The 22,351-nt window shown below is 44.5% G+C and overlaps 1 protein-coding gene across 2 annotated transcripts; it reads left to right on the top strand.

Moving 5' to 3' along the window:
• Positions 1-16: 16 nt before the first annotated feature.
• ZBTB33 (zinc finger and BTB domain containing 33) lies at positions 17-21,404 on the top strand. Of its 2 annotated transcripts, XR_014164799.1 has the most exons (3): positions 17-117; positions 13,582-20,293; positions 20,606-21,404. XR_014164799.1 is itself a non-coding variant. In XM_081897622.1 (2 exons), exon 2 carries the CDS (start codon positions 13,584-13,586, stop codon positions 15,603-15,605), a length of 2,022 nt encoding a protein of 673 aa, XP_081753748.1. In that variant the 5' UTR covers positions 8,771-8,890; positions 13,582-13,583; the 3' UTR covers positions 15,606-18,555. The 2 variants fall into 2 exon arrangements, 1 of the variants encoding a protein (XP_081753748.1); XM_081897622.1 differs by lacking the exons at positions 17-117; positions 20,606-21,404 and adding an exon at positions 8,771-8,890 and having other exon boundaries at positions 13,582-18,555.
• The last annotated feature ends 947 nt before the right edge of the window (positions 21,405-22,351 follow it).

Below are 22,351 nucleotides of genomic sequence, written 5' to 3'. Positions count from 1 at the left end.
GCTACAAGGTGACCCGCAATGGTTCCTAGAGACGGTTCCTTTGTGCTTGGATGGGCTGCAGACCCTAAGGAGCGATGGAGGCTGGCGCCATGACCGAGGCGGGAGGCCAAACTCCAGGTGAGAACAACCTTTCCTGGCAGTTCATTGCGCTTCGGAGGTGCGGCTAAGGAGCCGGGCAAGCAACTGAAAAAGGCGGGGACGGGGGAGGTTTATTAGGGACCATTTGACCCAACCCCTTTGGATAAAAGAAAAAGCGAAGCAAGGTCCTGGCTGGGTTGCCGCGCGCTTTTCTTTTCTGTGGGGTGCAGAGACCCTCCCTCCAAATACTGGGGATCATTTTTTTAAAAAAACAAGACTAAGAACTGAAGAGCTTCTTCTTACGTTTTCTGATTCTGGGTAGCAAAATGTAGGAATAAAAATTAGTTCTCTTGGCGTTAAGAACCATCTCGTACCTGTTATCACAGCTACCACATAAGAGTCTCTCAAATATAAACACACACACACACACACACATAAATACATAAGTTCATAAAACTTTTTATCTCTACAGATTAGTTGAACTGGCAATTCTGTTTTCCCAGCTAAGCTTTACCAGGGCTGAGATCCACAAAACACATAAAGGAAAACAGTGTTTTGATAGTCAGTATTTTGATACCTATCATACGTACAGGATAGGTGGCAGATTCATTGTTCATTTTGAAGTTCTGGAATGTGATTCTCAGGATAGGTTGGATCTTAAAAGTTACTAGAGAACATTGTTGGGAAGCTACACAAATACTTCTCTTGTACCCTAAATGTAGACAACATAATTAGGAAGTAGTTTCATAGAACTGTAGAGTTGGAAGGGATCCTGCGGATCATCTAGTCCAACCCCCTTCAATACAGGAATGTGCAGCTGTCCCGTATTGGGATTGAACCTGCAACCCTGGTGTAATCAGCTCCATGCTCTAACCCAGTGGTTCCCAATTAGCTAATTACTGAGGGGACCCCCCTTATTTTTCAAAAGCCAAGCCACGGACCCCCTACTTTCAAAAAGCAATTTTCTGAACAAAATGTGGGGTAGTGCCTAATAAGCAGAGGATTTTAGGTATACTGAAAAACAAACTAGGGCTGAGCGATATCTGGTTTTCAACATTGTGACACATATTGCTAAACCTTGCGATATTCTGATACCTGAAATTGGGGGTGAGGGAAGGAGCAGTCACATAGATCCTGTGGGTGGGGTGCATGCAGATCAGGCGTGGGGATGAGGGAAGGAGCAGTTATGGAGATCAGAATGGGTTTGGGGGTGGGGAGAAGAGGAAGCGGAGTCACCTCCACCACATTGTTTGAGGGGGATGGGATGGGGATGGGTGGTGCATCAAGCCCCCTTCAATGGGACAGCCAGCAGTGGCAGCCAGCTAAGATGTATGTCCACTGTGGCTGCTGCTGCTTTCTTGCTGACTGAGAAAAGCTGCTCCACCTCAATGCCAGGGGAAGATAGTGCCATGGTGCCTTGAAGGCGATCAGTTGCTCTGTTTGTCAGCATGAGTGAAAGGCAGCACCTCACAGTTAGATACCCTGTTTTCCCTCAGTGTGAGGGAAGACTGCAGTGTTATCGGCTGCCTTTGTCTCCCTCAGCATGAGGAAGGCAAGCTCAGATCAGCAGTGTTAAGGGCTGAGTTCATCATGTGGTATCAGCGATGCCTTGAAACTGGCTGCCCTGCTCTCCCTTGCGTGAGGAGCAATATATTGCTGCGCATTGCTGGGTCAAAATTGTTATCGCAATGTGATATCCAAACCGATTTTGGCCAATTTGTTGAAAAATCACACAGCGCTAAACAGACCATAAAATTTGAGATATTACCACGCAAAAATGACCCAAAATATAGTTTGGGTCCCCGAACCCCCTGGGTGTGTTCTGCATACCCCCAGGGATCCCCAGACCCCTAATTGGGCGCCACTGCTCTAACCAACAGAGCTTTCCTAGTGCAGTTCAACAAGCGTTCTTAATTATGTGTTTGGGACTAAAGAAATTACAGTGCTTATAACACTTCTCCTTATGCTTTCCCATTTTGCGAAAGATGAAATATCATTAGCACCTTAGGCAACTGAGAGAAATTTTATTTGAAGCCTATCTTACAGGAGTAATAATAAAAATGTGAACATTAACTGGGCTGAAGTATAATAGGTAGAGTTATTTGATTCATTTCAGTTAAAGCCTTCTTCTTTGGCAATCACTTGTAGCTGAGAAAGATTGTCTTCCATGAACACGGTTTTAACAGTGAGTCCGTAAGTGACTGTGGAGGCCAATTCTGGATCCACACATCCTTCCACATAGGTTTCTGGGCGGGAGTTGAACATGGTGAGGGTTTGTCAAACGTGCCTTCCTCTTAGCATGTTTCTCCCTTTTGTCCTGAATTCAAGTGTCTTCAAAGCCCATGACACCTTTGGTAAAGGCTGTTCTCCAATTGGAGCACTCGCAGGCCAGTGTTTCCCAGTTGTCGGTGTTTATACTACTTTTTAAAGATTTGCCTTGAGAGAGTCTTTAAACCTCTTTTGTTGATCACCAGCATTACGCTTTCCATTTTTAAGTTTGGAATAGAGTAGTTGCTTTGGAAGACGATAATCAGGCATCCGAACAACATGACCAGTCCAACGAAGTTGATGTTGAACAATCATTGCTTCTACACTGGTGATCTTTGTTTCTTCCAGTACACTGGCATTAGTTTGCCTGTCTTCACAAGTGATGTGTAGAATTTTTCATAGACATCGTTGATGGAATCTTTCGAGGAGTTGGAGATGGTGTTTATAAGAGATGCATGTTTCACAAGCATACAGTTGGTAGTACAATAGTAGTGTACAAGCATTTTTGTTTCCCTGCAACTGTCCCGGTCCTCAAACACTCTGCACTTCAATCTGGAGAAAGCTCAGGTGATGTTGCAGAACACACCCAGGGGGTTCGGGGACCCAAACTCAGAGAGCTCAGGTGATGTTGGCTTTTGGCATCAATGTTGGCCCTTGTAGAAAGATAACTGCCCAGGTAGGAGAAGTGATCAACAGTTTCCAACGTTACACCATTGGGTTGGATTTGTGGTACTGCAGAGGGGTTGCTTTGTGCTTGTTGGCGCAGCATTTTGGTTTTTTTGATATTGAATGACAGGCCAAGCTTTTTGTAAGCTTGCGTGAAGATATTTAAGATGGTTTGGAGGTCATCCTCTAAGCATACTGAAGCTCTATGACAGAAGTTAAGGTAACCTTACTATTTGCTTTCAGCCTACTCAGATTAAAGAGCTTTCTATCTGTTTGATATATGATTTCTACTCTGGTGGGGAGTTTCCTTTCGACAAAGTGTAGGATCATGGCAATGAAAATAATGAATAGAGTTGGGACGATAACACAACCCTGTTTATCACCTGGTCCTAATGTGAATGGTTCACTTTGAGAACCATTGCTGTTGTTGCTGTCATATCATCATGGAGGAGCCAAAGGATGTTCACAAATTTATCTTGGCAGCCAATTTTCAGAAGGAAATGCCAAAGGGCAATAAGATTTATAGTGTCGAAGGTCTTAGTCAGGTCAATAAACACCATTTACAGGGGCTGGTTTTGTTCTTTGCACTTTTCTTGAAGCTGTTGAGTGGTGAAAATCATGTCCACTGTCCCCCCCTAGAAGGTCTAAAACCATTTTGGGATTCAGGAAGGGTAGCCTTGGATATTGTTAAGAGATGGTTTGCTAAGATCCTTGCCAGAATTTTGCTAATAAAGAGATGCCTCGATAGTTTCCACAATCCATTCCGTCACCTTTTGATCATTTTGGCATCCCTAAAGTCTGCTGGGATCTCCTCTCTCTCCCAGATTTTTTTGATGAGCTTGTGAAGTTGTTTAAGTTTAATTCCACCCACTTTGAAGATTTCAGCAGGTATCCCATCAGTTCCGCTGGCTTTGTTGTGTTTCATTTGGTTAATAGCTGTACACAGCTCTCCCAGATTTGGCCTTTGAAACCATTGACCCTGACATCCTTCTGGACCGTCTAGAGGAGCTTGGAGCTGGGGGCACTGTTATATAGTGGTTCTGCTCCTTCTTCCTAGCCCGTGTCCAGAAAGTGGTGTTGGGGATTGAGTGTTCAGTCCCCTGGGTTCTCTCTTGTGGGGTGCCTCAGGGTTCTGTCGTCTCCTCCATGCTTTTTAACATCTATATGAAGATGCTGGGAGAAATCATCAGGGTGTTTGGGCTGGGTGTTCATCAGTATGCGGATGATACCCAGCTCTACCTCACCAGTGAAGGTGGTGAATGTCCTGTGTGAGTGTCTGAAGGCTAACAGATTGAGGCTGAATCTTGACAAGACAAAAGTAATGTTTTTTGGGGGACAGGGGTTGGGCAGGTGTGGAGGACTCCCTGGTCCTGAATGGGGTAACTGTGCCCATGAAGGACCATGTGCACAGTCTGGGAGTCATTTTGGACTCACAGCTGTCCATGGAGGCACAGGTCAGTTCTGTGTCCAGGGCAGCTGCCTACCAGTTCCATCTGGTATGCAGGCTGAGACCCTACCTGCCTGCAGACTGTCTCTCCAGAGTGGTGCATGGTCTAGTTATCTCCCGCTTGAACTACTGCAATGCACTCTGACCTGGAAACTACAACTAATCCAGAATGTGGCACCAAGACTGCTGACTGCGAGTGGCCGCTGAGACCATATAACACCAGTCCCGAAAGACCTACATTGGCTCCCAGTACAATTCAAAGTGTTGGTACTGACCTTTAAAGCCTTAGATGGCCTTGGCTCAGTATACCTGAAGGAGTGTCTCCACCCCCATCATTCACTGAGGTCCAGCTCTGAGGGCAGTTCCCTCCCTGCGAGAAGTGAAGTTACAGGGAGCCAGGCAGAGGGCCTTTTCAGTAGTAGTGCCCGCCCTGTGGAACGCCCTCCCAATAGTTGTCAAGGAAATAAAAAGCTATCTGACTTTTAGAATACATCTTAAGGCAGCCCTGTTTAGGAATTTTTTAAATGTTATATGTTTTATCATGTTTTTAATATTCTGTTGGGAGATGCCCAGAGTGGCCAGGGAAACCCCACTAGATGGGTGGGGTATAAATTATTTATTTATTTATTTCTCTTTGCCAGATCTGAAAGGCCTTCTTTTTCTTGTCAATAATGTGTCCAATCTTACTGTTATTCTCATCAAACCAGTCCTGGTGTTTCTTGGTTTGGTATCCAATAGTTTGTTCAAATGATGTTTTTAGCTTGGTCCAGTGTTCCTCAATGTTATCAGGGAACTCCAAAGCAATCTTGAGGGGCTTGAGTGTTCGTTTTGCACCTTGATTTCTACCTTGAAGCCTACGTTGTGGTATAATCTTGATAGCCATCGTGGAGTGTATTAATCGGTGATCTGTCCAGCAGTTGTCAGCACTCATCACAGCTCTGGTAAGGAGCACATAACAGCGATCTTCTACTCGGACAATTACATAGTCTAAGAGGTGCCAGTGGTTCGACTGGGGTGCCTCCATGATGTTTTAAACTTTGTTGTTGTTGAAAGAGTGTGTTGGTAATAACAGGGTTGTGTGCTGCACATATAGTCAAAAGTAAGATTCTGTTCTGGTTGCTGTTGCCAATTCCTTCTTTCCCAATAGTCCAAGGCTACAGATCGAAATCTCGCCCAACTTTTGCATTAAAATCACCCAGGAGAATAACTTTATCCTCCTTAGGTGTCTCTGAGAGGATGGTATACAGCTGAGAGTAAAAAAAAAATCTTTAATGTCTTCACTGGCATCCAGAGTTGGTGCATAAGCACTTAGAATAGTAGCCTGATGGTTTATGGTGAGTCTTATTTGAAGGGTTGAAAGTTGCTCATTAATGCTGATAGGGACTTCTGACAAGAGCTTCACAAGCTCTTTTTTGATAGCAAAGCCTGCTCCATGTATTCAATGTTCTTGTTCAGGTAGACCTTTCCAGAAGAAGTGTAGCCTCCTTTCTGTCCTTCAATTGTCCCTCACCAGCTCTTCGAGTTTCTTGAAGCACTGCAATATTGATGTTAAAACGTCGCAGCTCTCTTGCAATGATGGCAGTTCAGCGTTCAGAATGCTCATCATCTGTGTCATCCAGCAAAGTCCATATATTCCATGTTCCAAAGTTCAATTCTCTTTTACGACCGCTGGGTGACCCCACTGGGCACTGTAATCCAGTCAGGGAAATAGGGAGGCAGATTATGTTTAGGGCACCTTTTTTAGCCTCTTTTTGGGATGAGCCGACAGAGTGGATCCTAAATAGGGCTGCTCAGTCATGGATACAGCTGCCAAGATGCTCAACTGTCTCATTCCTTGAGTCAGAGCGACTGAATCTGTATCCACTGCCCATGTACCGGTTCATGACTAGGGCCTTCCAGATTTCACAGTCCTGCCCCTGTTACCATTTGCCGATCGCCATGGGACTTTTGGGGTTTGGGTTTGGGATGCGGTTTTGGAAGACACCTGTGCATGCATTTGTTTTATGTGTCTAGATCAGTGCACGCAGACCAACGCACAGTCTTCACAGTAAGGCTCTATTCCGATGGCGTGAGTATCACGACGACTGGTAGATTCTTATCTGATGCAGCCTTCATCTGCCATCACAGCCGTTGTATCTTCCGCCTGTTCTGCCGTTGAGGACTTCTTGGATCATTCTTGGTCTAGCTCCCCCCCTTTGACCTTACCGCCTTGGGTGACCCTGCTGGGAGTATGAGACTCCTGATGGCTTCGCTCACAAGGCTCATAGGAATGTGGAAGCCCACTCACCACAAGGTGATGATCCAGCAAGTCACTAATAGGACTCCCTGCTGCTTGACACCATCTTGCCCAGGAAATGACCTGGGGACTTGTAAAGTTAAAGTAGTATTGGAGTTACAAGAGACTGTGGAAATAACAGGCACTACCACAATTTTTCTCTCTCTGAGGAATTGACTCTGTCTTAAAAGTGAAAAGAGATGTGGGTAGGGAGGAATATTAGAAATACCCAGAAAGAAGGGGGAATACATCCACATTCTCTTAACTATTGGGACACTTATTAACACTTATTTCCTAGTGGGCAAGCATTCCAAGGGATGCTCACCAGTTGAGCTTCTCCCAGAAAACAATAGAGAACACTTGCAGATTCTGCTGAGAAAGCAGGGTATGAATCCCAGAACTATGCTAACTGCAAGCGGAGAAAGTACATTAGCAATACAAACAAACTGCAGTCACTTCTATTGAATAGATAGTTGACACCATCAATATACAGGTGGGAATTAAATGACAATAGGTAATTACAATTAAATGACAATAGGTGATTTAAAGGATACTTCTGCTTCTTGTGTTTTTTCTGTTATTGAATCAAGTTCTTTTTTTATATACCTTATGTTAGGACCAGTTGCCTAATCTGAAGTGATTAGTAAGTGGCTCGCATTGTCAACTTGTAGGCAGCTCATACAGTTGTGGATTGACTGGATGTGCATAAATCAACAGTTTCCAGAGTAAAAGCCAAAGCCAAGCTAGGGGCAAACTGCTTTCTAGGCTGTCTTTATCAAGATTGACAAATGCAGGTCAGGGCATTAGCATAGGTATCTAGCATTTGAAGTGGCTCCTGGGACACCTAGATAGCACTTTGCAGACTTGGTAAGTAAATCTTTATTTTTGCCCCTGCTGAGATTAGCTGCAAGGTATGTTTTTAAAGAATGTCGGAAGCATTTTACATGCAAGTTGTGTTTTGACTATGCATCATAAAGTGAAGTATGCCCAGCTACCTCCAGTCATTCAGTGGCTGCCTGGAATAAGCTGCTGTTTCCTAGGTCATCAACTTGCTTTTCTTTCTCAGTACGGTACTGGTGAGTTTAACACCAGCACTCTTGACTGAAGTGGGATTTGTATTTGTAGTAAGTAGTCAGGTGTAGCAGCAGTAGCATAATTTTTTTTTATAGCCGAAGTGAACGAGTATTTAAATGCTGATTTTTATTTAGAGTCTGTGGGCTTTGAGGGTAGAGGTCTGTCTAATTATGCCTTCCTTTCAGCCCCCGACCCAAAAAAACAACAACCTGGTGCTTGCTGTACTCGGAAGTAAGCTTCAAAGAGACTCCTTCCCAAATACACAGCATGCATAGGAGTTCGCAGCATTCTCCTTTTTATGTTTACACGGAAGCCCTATTCTTTAGTAAGACTGTGACTTTCCCTGGGTTCTGGGGCACACGTGGCTTGAGAGCTTGCGATGATGCTCTGATGTCTCTCAGCCACGTGGGCGGCGGCTTTCTAGGACCCTGGCTTTGTGGTTGCTGAGCCCTAGCCATCCATCCATCCATTAATTCTTTTTTATTCATGACTTTAATTACTTTTAATTAATGAAATTTCGGCTTTTGGCGTGTTCGAGATGACCGCATTCTGGCAGCTCCATTTTTTAATAATAATAATAATAATAATAATAATAATAATAAATAAATAAATAAATTAACCACCCGATCGATCAATTAATTTTTTATTTTCTTTAAAAAGGACTTGGAGCCGCGCAGAATGCGAGTCCTCGTCCCAAAAGCCGAAAGTTATCGAAGAGCTTTTCGGGGTTCCTTTCTGGATTTCCTCTCTTTCGCCGGAATTTTCCGACAGCAGCCGAGCGCGCTCTCCTTAAGGCTCTCCCTTCGAACGCGCCCTTTCCCAACGTTGCCGCGCGCGCGCTCGGGCGAAGTCGCCGATACCTTCCGAGCGTGCGCGCGCGTTCGCCTCCCGATTCTTGAAACCGGGAGGCGGGGCGGGGAGAGGAAGCGGCGCTGGCGTTACGGAGAGCCTGCAACAGCGGCCCCTGGCGGCGGCGCGGCTAACGGGGGAGGCGTCTTGGACGTCTGCGGGCGGCGAGTTTTCGCGTGCGCCTGTCTTCGGGGCTGGCGGCTTTGGGCGACGGTGCAAGGAGCGCGGCGGAGGTATCGGGCCCGTATATATCTCTCTTTCTCCCTCTCTCTCCTACCTCCCCAACCCCCACTTACGCGGGGTGCGGGCGGGGTCCCAGGGAAGATTAAGCGCCGGGTGAGGCCGGCAGGAAAAGAAGGCGGCGCGCTCTCCTTTGTGCAACCCGGTGCCGCCTTGCGCGTGCTTCCCCCACCGCCCCCAGCATGCTACCGGGGGGAGGGGGCTCAGCGGCTTCCAGCATTAGAAAGGGGGGGGGGGAGAAGGAGCCGGGATGAGAGGAAGGTGTCCCATGGGGTGTCCTGGAGAGCCGCTTCCCCTTCCCCCGTTATTTTTTGCGCGCGCCCCCCACCCACTCCACCAACTTGTGTTGAACCCTCAAGTGTGTTGGTTTGCCCCTACTGGGATTCTTCCTTTCCCTTCAGGGATAGAGCAAACCCCCCCCCCCGCCGATTTATTTTCTTTTTGGAAGCAAACAAGAGGACAGCCCCCATTGATCAGGGCTTGTTCATACTTCCGTTGCATCTCCCTGCCCCCCCCACCCCCGCTGCCCGCCAGGGAAACACATGGTTTTGTGCTGAATCGGAGCAAACAACAATTGAGTTTTCTGCAGATTGCCGTTTGTTCCAGTTCAGCACCAAAGAACGAGCTTCCCTGGAGGAAGTTGCTGGTTAAAGGGCTTATCCCTAATTCCTCTTGTAAAGGCAATTCGGGTTTTCCCTGGATGGCCATTTGTTCCAGTCTATCGCTGAAGAGCAGGTTTGCCCTAGGAAAGAGAGGGACAAAGGGGAAACCACTCAGACATATGCCTAGAATGTGGAAAAGCACTTGGACCCATGCTTTCTAGGTAGAAGTGTGGACGAGCCCCCTGGTCCAGCTATGCTTGGGGGGGGGGACAAGGGCCTAGAGAGTATACTTGAGCTGTACAGTAGATGCTTAGTGTAGAGGGACTTGCAGCCTGAGTTGGTCTGCCATGACCGCACCCCACCCCCTGCTTCCCCCAATAGAAGAGCTGCAACTCAATGGGTTGAGCAACTCCAGGTAGGACTGTCTGAAACCCTGGAAAGCCCCTGCCAGCCAGTGTATACGTTACTGGGCTAGATAGACCCATAAGTCTGATTTGGTATAATGCAACATCCCATGTTCCTAAGGTGCTGCAGCACATCCCCTTCCTGAGGTTGCTGTTTGCTTCTTTCCTCTTTGGTGCTCATTGTTTCTTTTCCTCCCAAGTGTCCCCCCCCCCATCTCTGCTTCTGCTCTTTTTCCACCTAGCATCTTCCCCTTGCAGTTGCATCTCACCCCTCACTCACTTCCCCCCCACAAATGGCACCTTAAAGCCTCTTCCATTTCACACACTTACAATTTGAATACCATCATTTACACTTGAAAGTGTTTCATAGCAGCCACCCAGAAGTTCTCCTTGCTGCTGCTGCTTGCAGTGGTTCCGTCAGCCTTCAGTTTGGGGCATGTATAAAGCAAAATCGCAAAAGAACTGCATGCACTAGCTGATTGTCTCTGGACTCAGTGTGAAGATGAGTGGAGTTGAGCATAGAATATGTGTATGTAGCAATCAAAGATTTCCCAAGGTTTCGGCTTTTCCTATAGAAACTTGTTGCTCCAGTTTGACAAATATATTCTGCATGATAATCCTCTATGCTTCACTCCTAAGAGTTGATGCTTTGTTTCCAGGTTCTGTTTCTCCAGCTTTGACTGCAGCTAAAACTTTCCCCAGCTCTGAAATAAACTGTGGGGAAAGCTTCAGCAGCTGCGTTTTTGTGGGTCATTTTAGATGTCAACACTGGGCATGTGGGAGAAGGGAAGTGTGAGAACCTGTAGCTTCTTAGGCTGATACCTTTGCATCTGAACCACTCTTGTCTATCAGACTGATTTTAAAAGCATCAGAGCAGTAGACTCGTAATCTGGTGAACCGGGTTCGCATCTCCGCTCCTCCACATGCAGCTGTTGGGTGACCTTGGGCTAGTCACACTACTCTCTTAGCCCCACTCACCTCATTGAGTGTTTGTTGTGGGGAGGAAGGGAAAGGAGAATGTTAGCTGCTTTGAGATTCCTTCACGTAGTGATAAAGCAGGATATCAAATCCAAACTCTTCTTCTTCCTCTTCTTGGTTTCTTTGACAATATACCAGACGTTAATCTCTCTGGAAAGCTTCTCATATGTGTTCTATTACGTTGCTGTCCCAGTTGCCCCCACCCCATAACTCAGAGCAGGTTACAGAAAACCAGACCACTTGTAACACTTTAAAAGGCCCTTGGAAGTTAAAACATTAAAACCTCTGCTAATGCCCACTTCATTTCTTTTCTGGAAGGAACTCCAACTCACCTCTTGCACCCATTTTGCTGCTGCATTCATGTTTTCAGCCTGGCTCCCCACAACCAATGTTCAATCCAACAAATGCACAGTCCAGGTGAAATAGACTGAGACTGAGGGTTCTGCACACTGGTTGCTTTCTAAGAGTGCTATTGCGGGGTGGCTACCACTTCTAATCTCAGTTTGTAGGCTAAGCCAGGTTTGGTTTTTGGAGCTTGGAAGTCCACCTCCCAGCGGGCAACAAGTACCACTGTTCTGTCCCTACCATTATTAGGCAGAGAGAGGTAGCTGGTTTTTGGTTATTCATTTGGATATTTAATTGATTATTATTATATTTGGGTTGGGGACGGTTTCCCACAAAGGCGAGTGAGAAATGCTTCTCGGATTTTTTCTGTTCCAGGTGCCAAAGTGACTGGCATTGGGTACTACACACCTCTGCTTGGAGGGGTGGGTGCTGTTTCAATTAGGGTAGGAGTATCTGAGCCAACTTGGCAAATTGAGCTTGATTTCCAGGTGATGTTAGCCAAGGGGGAACCTCAAAACTCTGTTCTGCCCTTCCCTCTGCAGGCAATGGAAGCTTCAGTCTGGTTATCCCTTTTTACATGTGCGGCACAGGGTGAGAGGGAGCTGGTCTACAGCTCTCTTTGCCCTTGATGGTGGTAGTGGCTGTGGTGGAGCTAGATTTAGTCCTGAAAGTGGGCCTTTTCCAGGCTTCACACTCTCACATGTTCTCCTCCCACATATCCAGTCTATAGTCCCTTTAAGTAGTTTTTAAAAAATATATATGTATTTAAAAGCAGACACCTCCAAGGATATGTCTCAGCATGCCTATACTATTTAACCAAGCTGGCTTCTCAATCTGTAGGATCTTACAAGCACTGAATTTCTGACTTCACTCTCACTCTCTTTCGTACAGGACAGGAGCTGTCTGCACTCTAATTACTCTAATATACAATGTTGTCTCATTGGGCCCATCCTAGAAAGCACAGGTCCAAGCAGTTTCAGCTGTAGATCGGAACAAATGGCAGGTATTATATAAGGAAAAGCCAAATTGTCATTTGTTCTGACTGATCGCTAAAGAGCAGTTTTTCCCCAGGGTAAAAGCAGCTGCACAAGAAGAAGGTTGGATAAGCTCTTTGCTCTAAGGGTGCAATAGGGAACTGGGCTCCCATGTCTTTAACAGTTGCCCAGGACTGAGAATCACAACAGCTGCAACTTTTCTCACCAGTTATGGGAAAGGTGTAATTGTTAAGATGCTCTTTTCACCTTGTACTTAAAAGCTTGGGAGCTCAGTGACTTGTTTGCTCTGACAACCTGACTAACAATACATGTGTAAGGTAGTAGCCCTTGGTTGTGTAACTATATATAAATACCCCCTTGCATTTTCTTTGCTTCATTTAACAGTATTCTTTAAAAATATTTTTAGTTTTCCTCTTAATTAGGAGAATGAGAGATGCATTTATCCCCAAAGAGGCTGATATAATATAATCAGTCTTCTTTATGTATTGGATTTGCACAGATGTTTGGCATTTGAGGTTTGTAAATATTTATCGTTTTTCTGCAAAACAGTTCTAGGAAAAGCGTTGTCACTGACAGCGTTGCTTAGATATTTTTCAAAGCTGCTTTTCCGTCAACCAAGAGGCTTCAGCCTTATAACATTTGGCTTTTTTGAAGGGAAACAGTATTTAGTTTGGGACATTAATAAATTATTTGGTTTTTTAAGCACAGCTTTTCTATCTGATAGTATCTGGAACTGAACCCAGTCTTTGTACACACACTCTCTTAGATGATTCCCCCCTCAGTGCAACTTTAAACACATTATGCAAAAATAAGGGCCATTATTGTTAAGAGAATTTACTTTTAAAATAAGTACAGTCATACCTCAGTTTGAATATTCTTCAGGATGAGCACTTTTGGGTTGCGCTCCCCGGAAGTAATGGAGCGCGTTACTTCTGGGTTTCACTGCTCACGCATGCGCAGACAGTCAAAATGATGTCACACACATGCGCGGAAGTGGCGAATTGTGGCACGCGCAGACGCAGGTTGCGTTCACTTCAGGATGTGAACGGGGCTCCTGAACGGATCCTGTTCGCATCCTGAGGTACCACTGTAGTTTAAGATCGTAGCCCAGGTTATTGGGAAATGTAGTAGTAAATATTCTTAATGCTTTCTGTTTTGAGGAACTCTGAGTTGTTCCTTAATACATGGCTTCCAAGCAAGATAATCTCATAAGTCAAATTCATTAACATTCCAACTTAAAAGCTTTCATTCTGGTTCTAGATGCTGCTACTGAACATTCAAGATGATATTTGGGGCGCAGAGTATAAGCATCTCCTTCTGTAGCAGATACATATGAACACACTTCTCTTTCTCATTGTAGGAATGGAGACCCGGAAGCTAATCACCGCAACAGACAACCAGTACTCTGGCATGTTATTAAAGGCTTTGGACGAACAGCGAGGACATGGACTTTTCTGTGATGTTACCATCATTGTGGAGGACCGGAAATTTCGAGCCCACAGAAATGTCCTTTCAGCCTCCAGCACTTACTTCCACCAGCTTTTCGCACTTGCAGGTCAAGTGGTTGAACTGAACTTCATCAGAGCAGAGATTTTTGCAGAAATTCTCAATTACATTTACAGCTCCAAAATAGTCCGGGTGAGATCGGACTTGCTCGATGAGATAATTAAATCAGGGCAGTTGCTGGGAGTTAAATTCCTTGCTGATTTGGGTGGTCCTTTGCAGCAGGTAAAAAGTATGTCAGGAAGTGTCAAGCCTGGCGCTTCAGAATGGCCCAACTCTGAAACTAATGGCCTCGAAGTACAGAAACCTCCAACACCAGCTGGGGGCCAAAATCTAATTGATGAGAAGCCCGCAGTAACGGTCTCGTTGCATGGGGAAGCGTGTGATTCTGCAAAGATTACCATTAGTGATTCTGACGATGACGACGTCATTTTCTGCTCTGAGCTTGTGCCTCCAAAGGACTGTCCCCTGGAGCCTACTGTACTAGCACAGAGCCAGCCTTGCCTAAATCCTGTGGGAGTCCCTGACCAAATAAATTGTACTAGCAGTTCCCCGCCTCAGTCAGCTACAGCGACAGCTCCGAGGCTTGACTCATGCCCTGGCCAGTCAAATCCAACTGAAAACCAAGTACCTGCTGAGCCGTTTGTCCCCTCGCTTCCAAAACCTGGGGCTTCAAATATGCTTGTGTTAAATAGGCCGCAGATTGGAGCTTTGCCGAATGCTGGCTCATCGCATGAAATAGAGGTATCTCCTATCCCTGAAGAGAATCAGCAGCCATCCATTAACGACTCCTTAACTGACATGGAGACCAATGCCATTGATGAAGAAGAGGATGAGGATGAGGATGTTGAAGATGATGACGACATCCTCGGTTCGTCCAGCCCAGGGTCAGCAAGCAGCAGTTCTTTGGTCCAGCAGCCCACCACTCCTAAACCAGCTGCTGCACCTGATGCCACAGGAGTACCGAAGAAGCACAGTCCTAGCTTCCCCCAAGAACCAGTCTCCCAACCCAGAAAGTACAAAAAGAAAGTTTCTGATGTTCTTCCTGGGAGCAACAAGGACGCTCCAGCAGGCTCTGTGCCAAAGCATGTGACGGAAGGCCAGAAGACCATCACTTTAGATAAAGCTACTGAGATAGAAGGCTTGTCGACAGGTTGCAAGGTTTATGCAAACATCGGTGAAGATACCTATGATATCGTGATTCCTGTGAAAGATGAGGCTGATGGAGAAGTGCAGTTGGATGACATGCCCAGAACATCGGGGGACGATTCTCCAAACAGGAAGCGCCTCAAAGTAAAGCATGATGATCACTATGAGCTCATAATGGATGGCAAGGTCTACTACATCTGCATTGTGTGCAGGAGGTCTTATGTTTGTCTTACAAGTTTGCGGAGACACTTCAACGTGCATTCTTGGGAGAAGAAGTATCCATGTCGCTATTGCGAGAAGGTTTTTCCTCTTGCAGAATACCGCACCAAGCATGAAATTCACCACACCGGGGAGCGGCGGTACCAGTGCTTGGCATGTGGTCAGTGTTTCATCAACTATCAGGTCATGGCCACACATGTAAGATCGGTTCACAGCCAGGATCCTTCTGGCGAGTCCAAGCTATATCGCTTGCATCCCTGTCGGTCTCTGCAGATCAGAAATTATGCATATATTTCAGGTAGTTCCAGCGATATACCTATGGTAGATGACAATGCTCTTGTTTATCCTGTTGACCCTGCAAAAGAAGCCCCTCAAGAATCAGCCCCTAACCCTTCAGCAAAGCCAATGACCTGGGATGATATCTTTGTTCCGCAGGGAAGTGAATCACTATTCAAACAAAATCCATCGGATGGCAGTACTGAATTTGAGTTTGTTATACCGGAATCTTACTGAATCTTCTCTCTGATCGAAATAGAAATATAGATATATATATATATATATAGAAAAACTTCTTTAAATGGGCTGCTTGAAAAAAAGTTGTAGGACATCTCATGTTATATAACAAGTCAGTGTGTTAACGCCTAGCCAACAAAATGTAGTATGTTAAGACTAGAATGCCTATAAGTTTCAGAGATGTTTGTGAAAGAAAATTGGTCAGGGAAAGAAAAACGCTTCACTTGAATATGGGAAAAGGCACTTGAGAAGTTAGGTGTTAAATGTGTTTGGTTCATTATCATGGATCAAAATTTGGTGAAATAATTGTTTGAAAAGGTGTGGCTTCTTTACAATAAAGGTAACTCACAACTTATGCATTTATAACCCATGCGCATTCAGCTTCATGTGTTTGGCAAAAAAAAAATTTTTTTTTTAAATTAAATAGGGGGCAGATGTCCAGGAAAAAGGACTGTGACAATCCCTCCTGCCATTGAACCCAGTGTGTTTTGACCAAACATGACTTTGCCATTAGGTGCAGTCCCTGCAACATAACCCCCACGTAAGTTGAGAGTCTTTTGTAATGAGAAATGACCCCAATAACTTGTAGAATAATGGGAACATTTCTTGCCTCTTGAACCACTTATTATGTAATCCCTTCTTTCATGCTAGCACTTTAAAACTGATTTTTTTTATTATTATTATTGTTTGAGACTACGTAAAGGCAGTATGGATAGGTTTCCTGATTATAGCTTAGTTCTTTTTTTATAGTAGAAATCATTGCACTCCTTTTAACTTAATGGAAAATACAGTTGTTGCGGGAGGGTATGTGAAGGTCCAATCATCCTGTCCATAAATCAAATTATTTTCTAAGTGGCATCCTAAATCTGTTCTGCTCCAGAATAACCATTCTGCCTTCACAAAAATTGCTCATAATGTAAGCTTGTTATCTTGGAGGAGAAAAGATGCTATTTGTTTGAAGAAGCCTGAACAAGTTTTATTTATATTTGGTAATTAAAAAGACGCAGTGGCTGGACCATTGTGTCGTATCCTAAGCAACACAGGAGGGGCTTTGTCAGCAAAATTGTCCAGTGACATTGCCCTTCTTCAGTCTGCCCACATTTTCTACCCTCCAATATCAAGGAATTATGTCAGACCCTCCTTTTGCTGAAATCATGTTGGATTAAGCTGCCGTTTTCCATTTAGCTTACCATGGGAAAAGGTGGTGACAGATATAACTGTATAGGTGGGTTTTTGTTTTTGTTTTGTGCTGAAGGGTGTGGAAGCTGTTTCCCAAAGTTGCACTTCAAATGATGTACAATACGCTCACAACTTACATTTAACTAGCGTGCATGCAACTTTATGTGCTTGGCAAAACTTTTTTAAAGGGGGCAGAAAGGAGGAAAGTGTTCAGGGGTAAAAAAGACTGGCAATCCCAGCTGCTGTTGCACCCAATGTGCTTTGACTCTCCCCAGAACATAACTCCCGTGTAAGTTGCAGGCTTACTGTCATTTTTTCCCATATTTGAACTTATTTATAGTTTTTCATGAACTTAGTTAGTTTGACTTCATTTCAAGGTAACTGTCAGGTAAGTTAGGAGTTCTGATAAGGATTTAACATCTCACCTACGTTCACTGGCAGGGGTGTGTCAGGTCTCAGACATTGTGCCTGTTTACTTCCCCCTCTTGCACAATGTAACACTTTTTTTAATGCTGTGGTTATAGTAAAAGTCCATCTTGAGTTGTGGGGGAGCTTGTCCCAAGTAAATTGGTCAGCAGTCATTCTAGTCTGTTGCTTTACATTGAATGACGCCCTAAATTTTTGTAAATTACGCGGGGTTGTAGGGGTGTGTGTGGAGACGTTATAGAAGACGGGGAAGGATTGTGATGAATAGAAGTAGCTAGAAATCAGTGGTATGTCGTTAAAATCTCTTCTTCCCACCACTTTAGAATTCCCTCTCCCCATGTTTTGTGAAATAAACATTTCATTTGAAACGCAACCACCTCTGGACCTTAATTTTAAGAACATAAGAATAGCCTGCTAGATCGTGCCAATGGCCCATCTAGTCCTGCGGCCTGTGGCCAGCCAGGTGCCTGCAGGAAACCAGAAAGCAAAACATGAGCACAAGAGCACTCTTCCCTTCTATGGTTTCCAGCACAGCTATTTGGAAACATTGCTGCCTCCAACTGTGGAAGCAGAGCATATAGCCATCATGGCAAGTAGCCATTAATAGCCCTCTCCTTTAGGTATTTGTCTAATACTCTTCTAAAGCCATCCAAGTTGTTGGCCATCGCTGCCTCCTGGGGAAACTAGTTCCATAGTTTGACTATGTGCTGCATGGAGAAATATTGAATCTTCCAACATTCAGCTTCCTAGGATGTCCATGAGAGGGGGAGAATTTTTTAAAATCCACTTCCACTATTTTATAAACTTTTATCATCTTGCCTCTTCCTAGCCTTTTCTCTAAACTAAAAAATCTGTAATCTTTCCTCTAAGGAGCGTCACCCCCTTTTTCATGGCTATTGCTCCACTGGTTTGATGTCTTCACCAAGCCCTCTGCCATGACCCTCCAAGGTCTTGCTCCTGGTCCTTCACCTTTAGATTTTAATCCCTTGATTAAAAAATATATATATCTACTTTTCTGGCAAGAAAGTAAGGTCTGTTGAAATGTGATAAGCTATGACAAAAAGGATGTTGGAAATCTGTGTTTGCAGTAATGGGCAAAGGTCCTTTGTTATCTAGACTGAGAATACATTTTGTTTATGGGGGGGGGGGGAATTAAAAAGAAAATATTTCCATAAATCATGTTTTAAAGTGAGTGGTTCATATTTAAATCTGTGATTTGTGGTGATGATGATAATTTTAATCACTAGTTGAAATTGGTGTGTTCCTTCTGGTACAGGAGGCATGCTTCCAAGTTTCTCTAAAATTTTAGGAGTGAACCAGATCCCTGTTAAAGAGAAAATATTAGTAGTTCTTAGCAAAAGAAAAGTTGCTTTGTGCTAAGTACAAATTGCTCAGTATTCCTTCAAACGATAGGTTTTGTGCATCTTATAGCAGATGCTAGCTATGGAGTTAAACAACCTACACTTCCAGAGAATACTAGCTGCAGCGCAGAGGAAGGAGTACAGAAATAAACCATGATACATAGCTGAGAACAATAAAGGCCACAACTTTATTGATTGATTACAGTGAATAGGTTTAGTGTAGGCCTAGGGCATGGATCAAAAGACTGAACAGCCTGAGTGCTGGTGAATACTCGTACAACCAATAGGGGCTTGTCCAAGGTCAGGGTCCCCTATAGCATGTGCAGCTTTGAAGCAAACATGGACAACCTGGTAGGGGGTGCTGTGACCCTTCAGCCCCCAAACTGGGCTTCTGGACAGGGAGACCACCCTCCCAAGTTCGCTTAAGGGGAACTTCCCCTGAAATAGGTCCGGGTGCCCCTTCTCACTTCCCTTCTTAGATTCCAGACCCAATGCCCTTGCTGCCACCAAAGGAAAGATGAGGGCAAATGGAGGGTGCCTCTCCTTTTAACACCCCCCCCCCGCAACTATACCTGAGAAACGGAGTCTTATTCCAGTCCTGGGTTGGGCAACAAGATTCCTGCATTGCAGGGGGTTGGACTAGATGACGCTCATCCCTTCCAACTCGCAGCTCTCTCCCCGTCCTGCACTGCGCCACTGCAGATCTAGGCTCCCTGGTAATTTCAGGAGAACCGGGACATAATTGCTGAAACTTTTTAAAACTTAAAGGGATCGTATCCTACTCAGAGTAGGCTGATTGAAATTAATGAACCTAAGTTGTTCACGCCCTTTATTTTCAGTGGTTCTATTCTTGAGTATGACTTAATGTTGGATACAGCCCCAAATCATGCCTATAGAAGGCGTCTTTTTCTTTTGATTAAGTGTAAAAGAAAACTGGACAATAGGGTTCCAAGCTGTATGTTTTTGGTAGAAGAATCATACATGCAGGCATCTCAGGTTCCTTGCTTTTCCTAGGAAGAAAGTTTCAGTATCCAAAGTTGAAAAGTCCGTATAAAGTGTGTTTATATTTTTGGAATCCTCTGCTTTTAGTAATTATGGGTTGGAGATGACGCTGTACCCGTTCTGTACCTTCAGCCATTTTTGTGACACCCTATCGTTTCGATATTAAAGCACCTGACTTTTGCTTTCTGTAGGGTTAAAAAGAAACACTTTTGGTTTCTATCCTCACTTATCACCTTTCTGTAAATATTAGCATGTTGACTGTGGGGAGGAAGGTTACTGTAACCTAAAAATGTGTTTGTACAGAAGAGCTAGATATTAACCAGAAACCCCATAGCAAATCTGTACTCAAGGTTAAAATAATAGTGGTTTATTGACACCATTCCAAACATGCCCTGCTTGGAACTAAGTGCCCTTGATTTTGGTTGAACTTGTTTCAGGCAAGTTCTGCTGCATCCATCTTGCACGTTACCCAGAATAAGGTGGCACGCTTCTGGAAGTACCACATCAGTCTGCATTCGTGTTTTTCGAATGCTTTGCCTATCACCTTGCATGCAGCAAGGGAGAACAGTTCAGCATATCCCTCTTCTTGCAAGTTTAATGCATGACACCTGACCATAGCTGCCAAGCTTCCCTTTTCCCCCCTTATTCCAGCGCCGTTTGCTGCTGCTTCCCGCTGCTATCCCGGATTGTTAGGTATCCCGTAGACTGTCCCCGGAACAGGTGAGGCTGCTGATCCCTTATTTTCGAGGCTGCTGATCCCTTATTTTCAAATCTGAAAGTTGACAGCTATGATCCCGGATTGTTAGCTATCCCGTAGACTGTCCCTGGGACAGGTGAGGCTGCTGATCCCTTATTTTTAAGGCTCCCCAGGGACAGGTGAGGCTGCTGATCGCTTATTTTCGAGGCTGCTGATCTCTTATTTTCAAATCTGAAAGTTGACAGCTATGATCCCGGATTGTTAGCTATCCCGTAGACTGTCCCTGGGACAGGTGAGGCTGCTGATCCCTTATTTTTAAGGCTCCCCAGGGACAGGTGAGGCTGCTGATCGCTTATTTTCGAGGCTGCTGATCTCTTATTTTCAAATCTGAAAGTTGACAGCTATGCACCTGACCTACCTGCAGACTGAGGTGGTACAGTCTTTGATTCTGCCACGATCTTTCTGTATACAGTTGTACCTCAGTTTACAAACTTAATCCATTCTGGAAGTCCGTTCTTAAACAGAAACCATTTTTAAACTGTGGCTTGCTTTCCCTAATGAGGCCTCCCGCCGCTGGAGCCCTTCCACCGTTCGGATTCTGTTCTTAGACCGAGGTAAAGTTCGCAAACCAGGACACTACTTCCAGTTTTGCGGAGTTCGTAAGCCAAATAGTTTGTAAACAGGGCTGTTCTTAAACCGAGGTACCACTGTAATGTATACAAACAACCCTTAAGTCTAAGTAAGTGGTATTGCGAGGGTGAGGTGGGTAGGAGAGTGTTAAGTTCTCCTTAATGATTTCTTTTCATAATCCATATCATGACATTCCAGTATAAAATTAAAACATGTAAGGGGGGGAATATCAGTGCATTGCGTATTTATTTCCTACTAAAGCATAGAACTTTTTTTAAGGGGTGGGGGCCGTGGTTTATTCCATACTGGTTTCTACTGAGCTTTATCCTTTTTAAAAAATAATATTGAATCAATACAGTACTGTAATGTATATAATTTGTACAGTTTTTTTCCTTAACATACTTTCTTGGGAATTGTGTTTTGCTTTTCATTAACCAATACTTGACCTTTAGTTCTTAGAGCTTTGTATGGCAAAAAAATAAAAAGCTATTAATTTTCCCAATGTGCAAACAGTTTATTATTGAGAAAACAAAACGAAACAGTTGTTTCTGGGATTGCTGTTCATGGATGGCTTTTGCTGCTGCCCAGTTTTTGAAAGTCAGATTTGGATTCCTTTGCAGGCGTAAACTGAAGGAAAGAGGCGATTAATCTGAATAGGGACAATGACAAGTCTGTTGGGTCCAATGTCAGGTCCACAAGCGGTTTAGTCCTGCTGGCCAAATGACATGGAAAGCTGTCTGTGGACAAACACTGGCTCCCTCGGCCTGAAAGCAAGATGAGTGCTGCACCCCTGAGTCGCCTTTGACTGGACTTAACCATCCAGGGGTCCTTTACCTTTATTTACCAATGAGAAACCATTGTTTTAACTCATTTATGTAGTATGTCTCAAAATCTAATTGTTTTTGCTGTTGTTATTTTTTTAAAAAATATTATTTATTCAGACTACTTTAACCCTGCAGTTTAGCAAAACAACAACAGATGGTATCCCAGAGCACTTTATGTAAGCTTATCAAAAAGGCCTGCATTCTAGAAGACATAAGGGGGGGGGAGGGGAGCAAACAAGCACAATTCTTAAACAGGAATTTTAAAAACCAGCTGGGATTAAAACAATTCAGGGAGAAAAGGCAATGGAATGGCTCTGCTTTGCATCTCTTTTATTTGCTGTTGCCTGATGCCAAATGAGGAAGATTTTGGCCTGATGCCAAAATGAGGTAGAGCTGGGGTCCTACAGTGGAGGCAATCAAGTAGCCCAGCGTCTACTTGATTGTGAGCAATTCTCAGAGCCCTGCATCCAACTCAAGGCACAACCTACTTGTCCCTTATGACAATTGGTGACCCTGGGTCGAGCTGTACATCAAAAGATGGACCTATCAGTTCAGGAGGGTTAAATTGTGATGCAAACGGGGCATTGGTACCAGCTACACACAAGAGAGGCTGCTTTTGTGCACATT

The sequence above is a fragment of the Podarcis melisellensis genome, assembly GCF_964234715.1.
Source record: "Podarcis melisellensis genome assembly, chromosome: Z".
Lineage (NCBI taxonomy): Eukaryota > Metazoa > Chordata > Lepidosauria > Squamata > Lacertidae > Podarcis > Podarcis melisellensis.
This window is presented reverse-complemented; position numbering and strand designations above follow the sequence as displayed.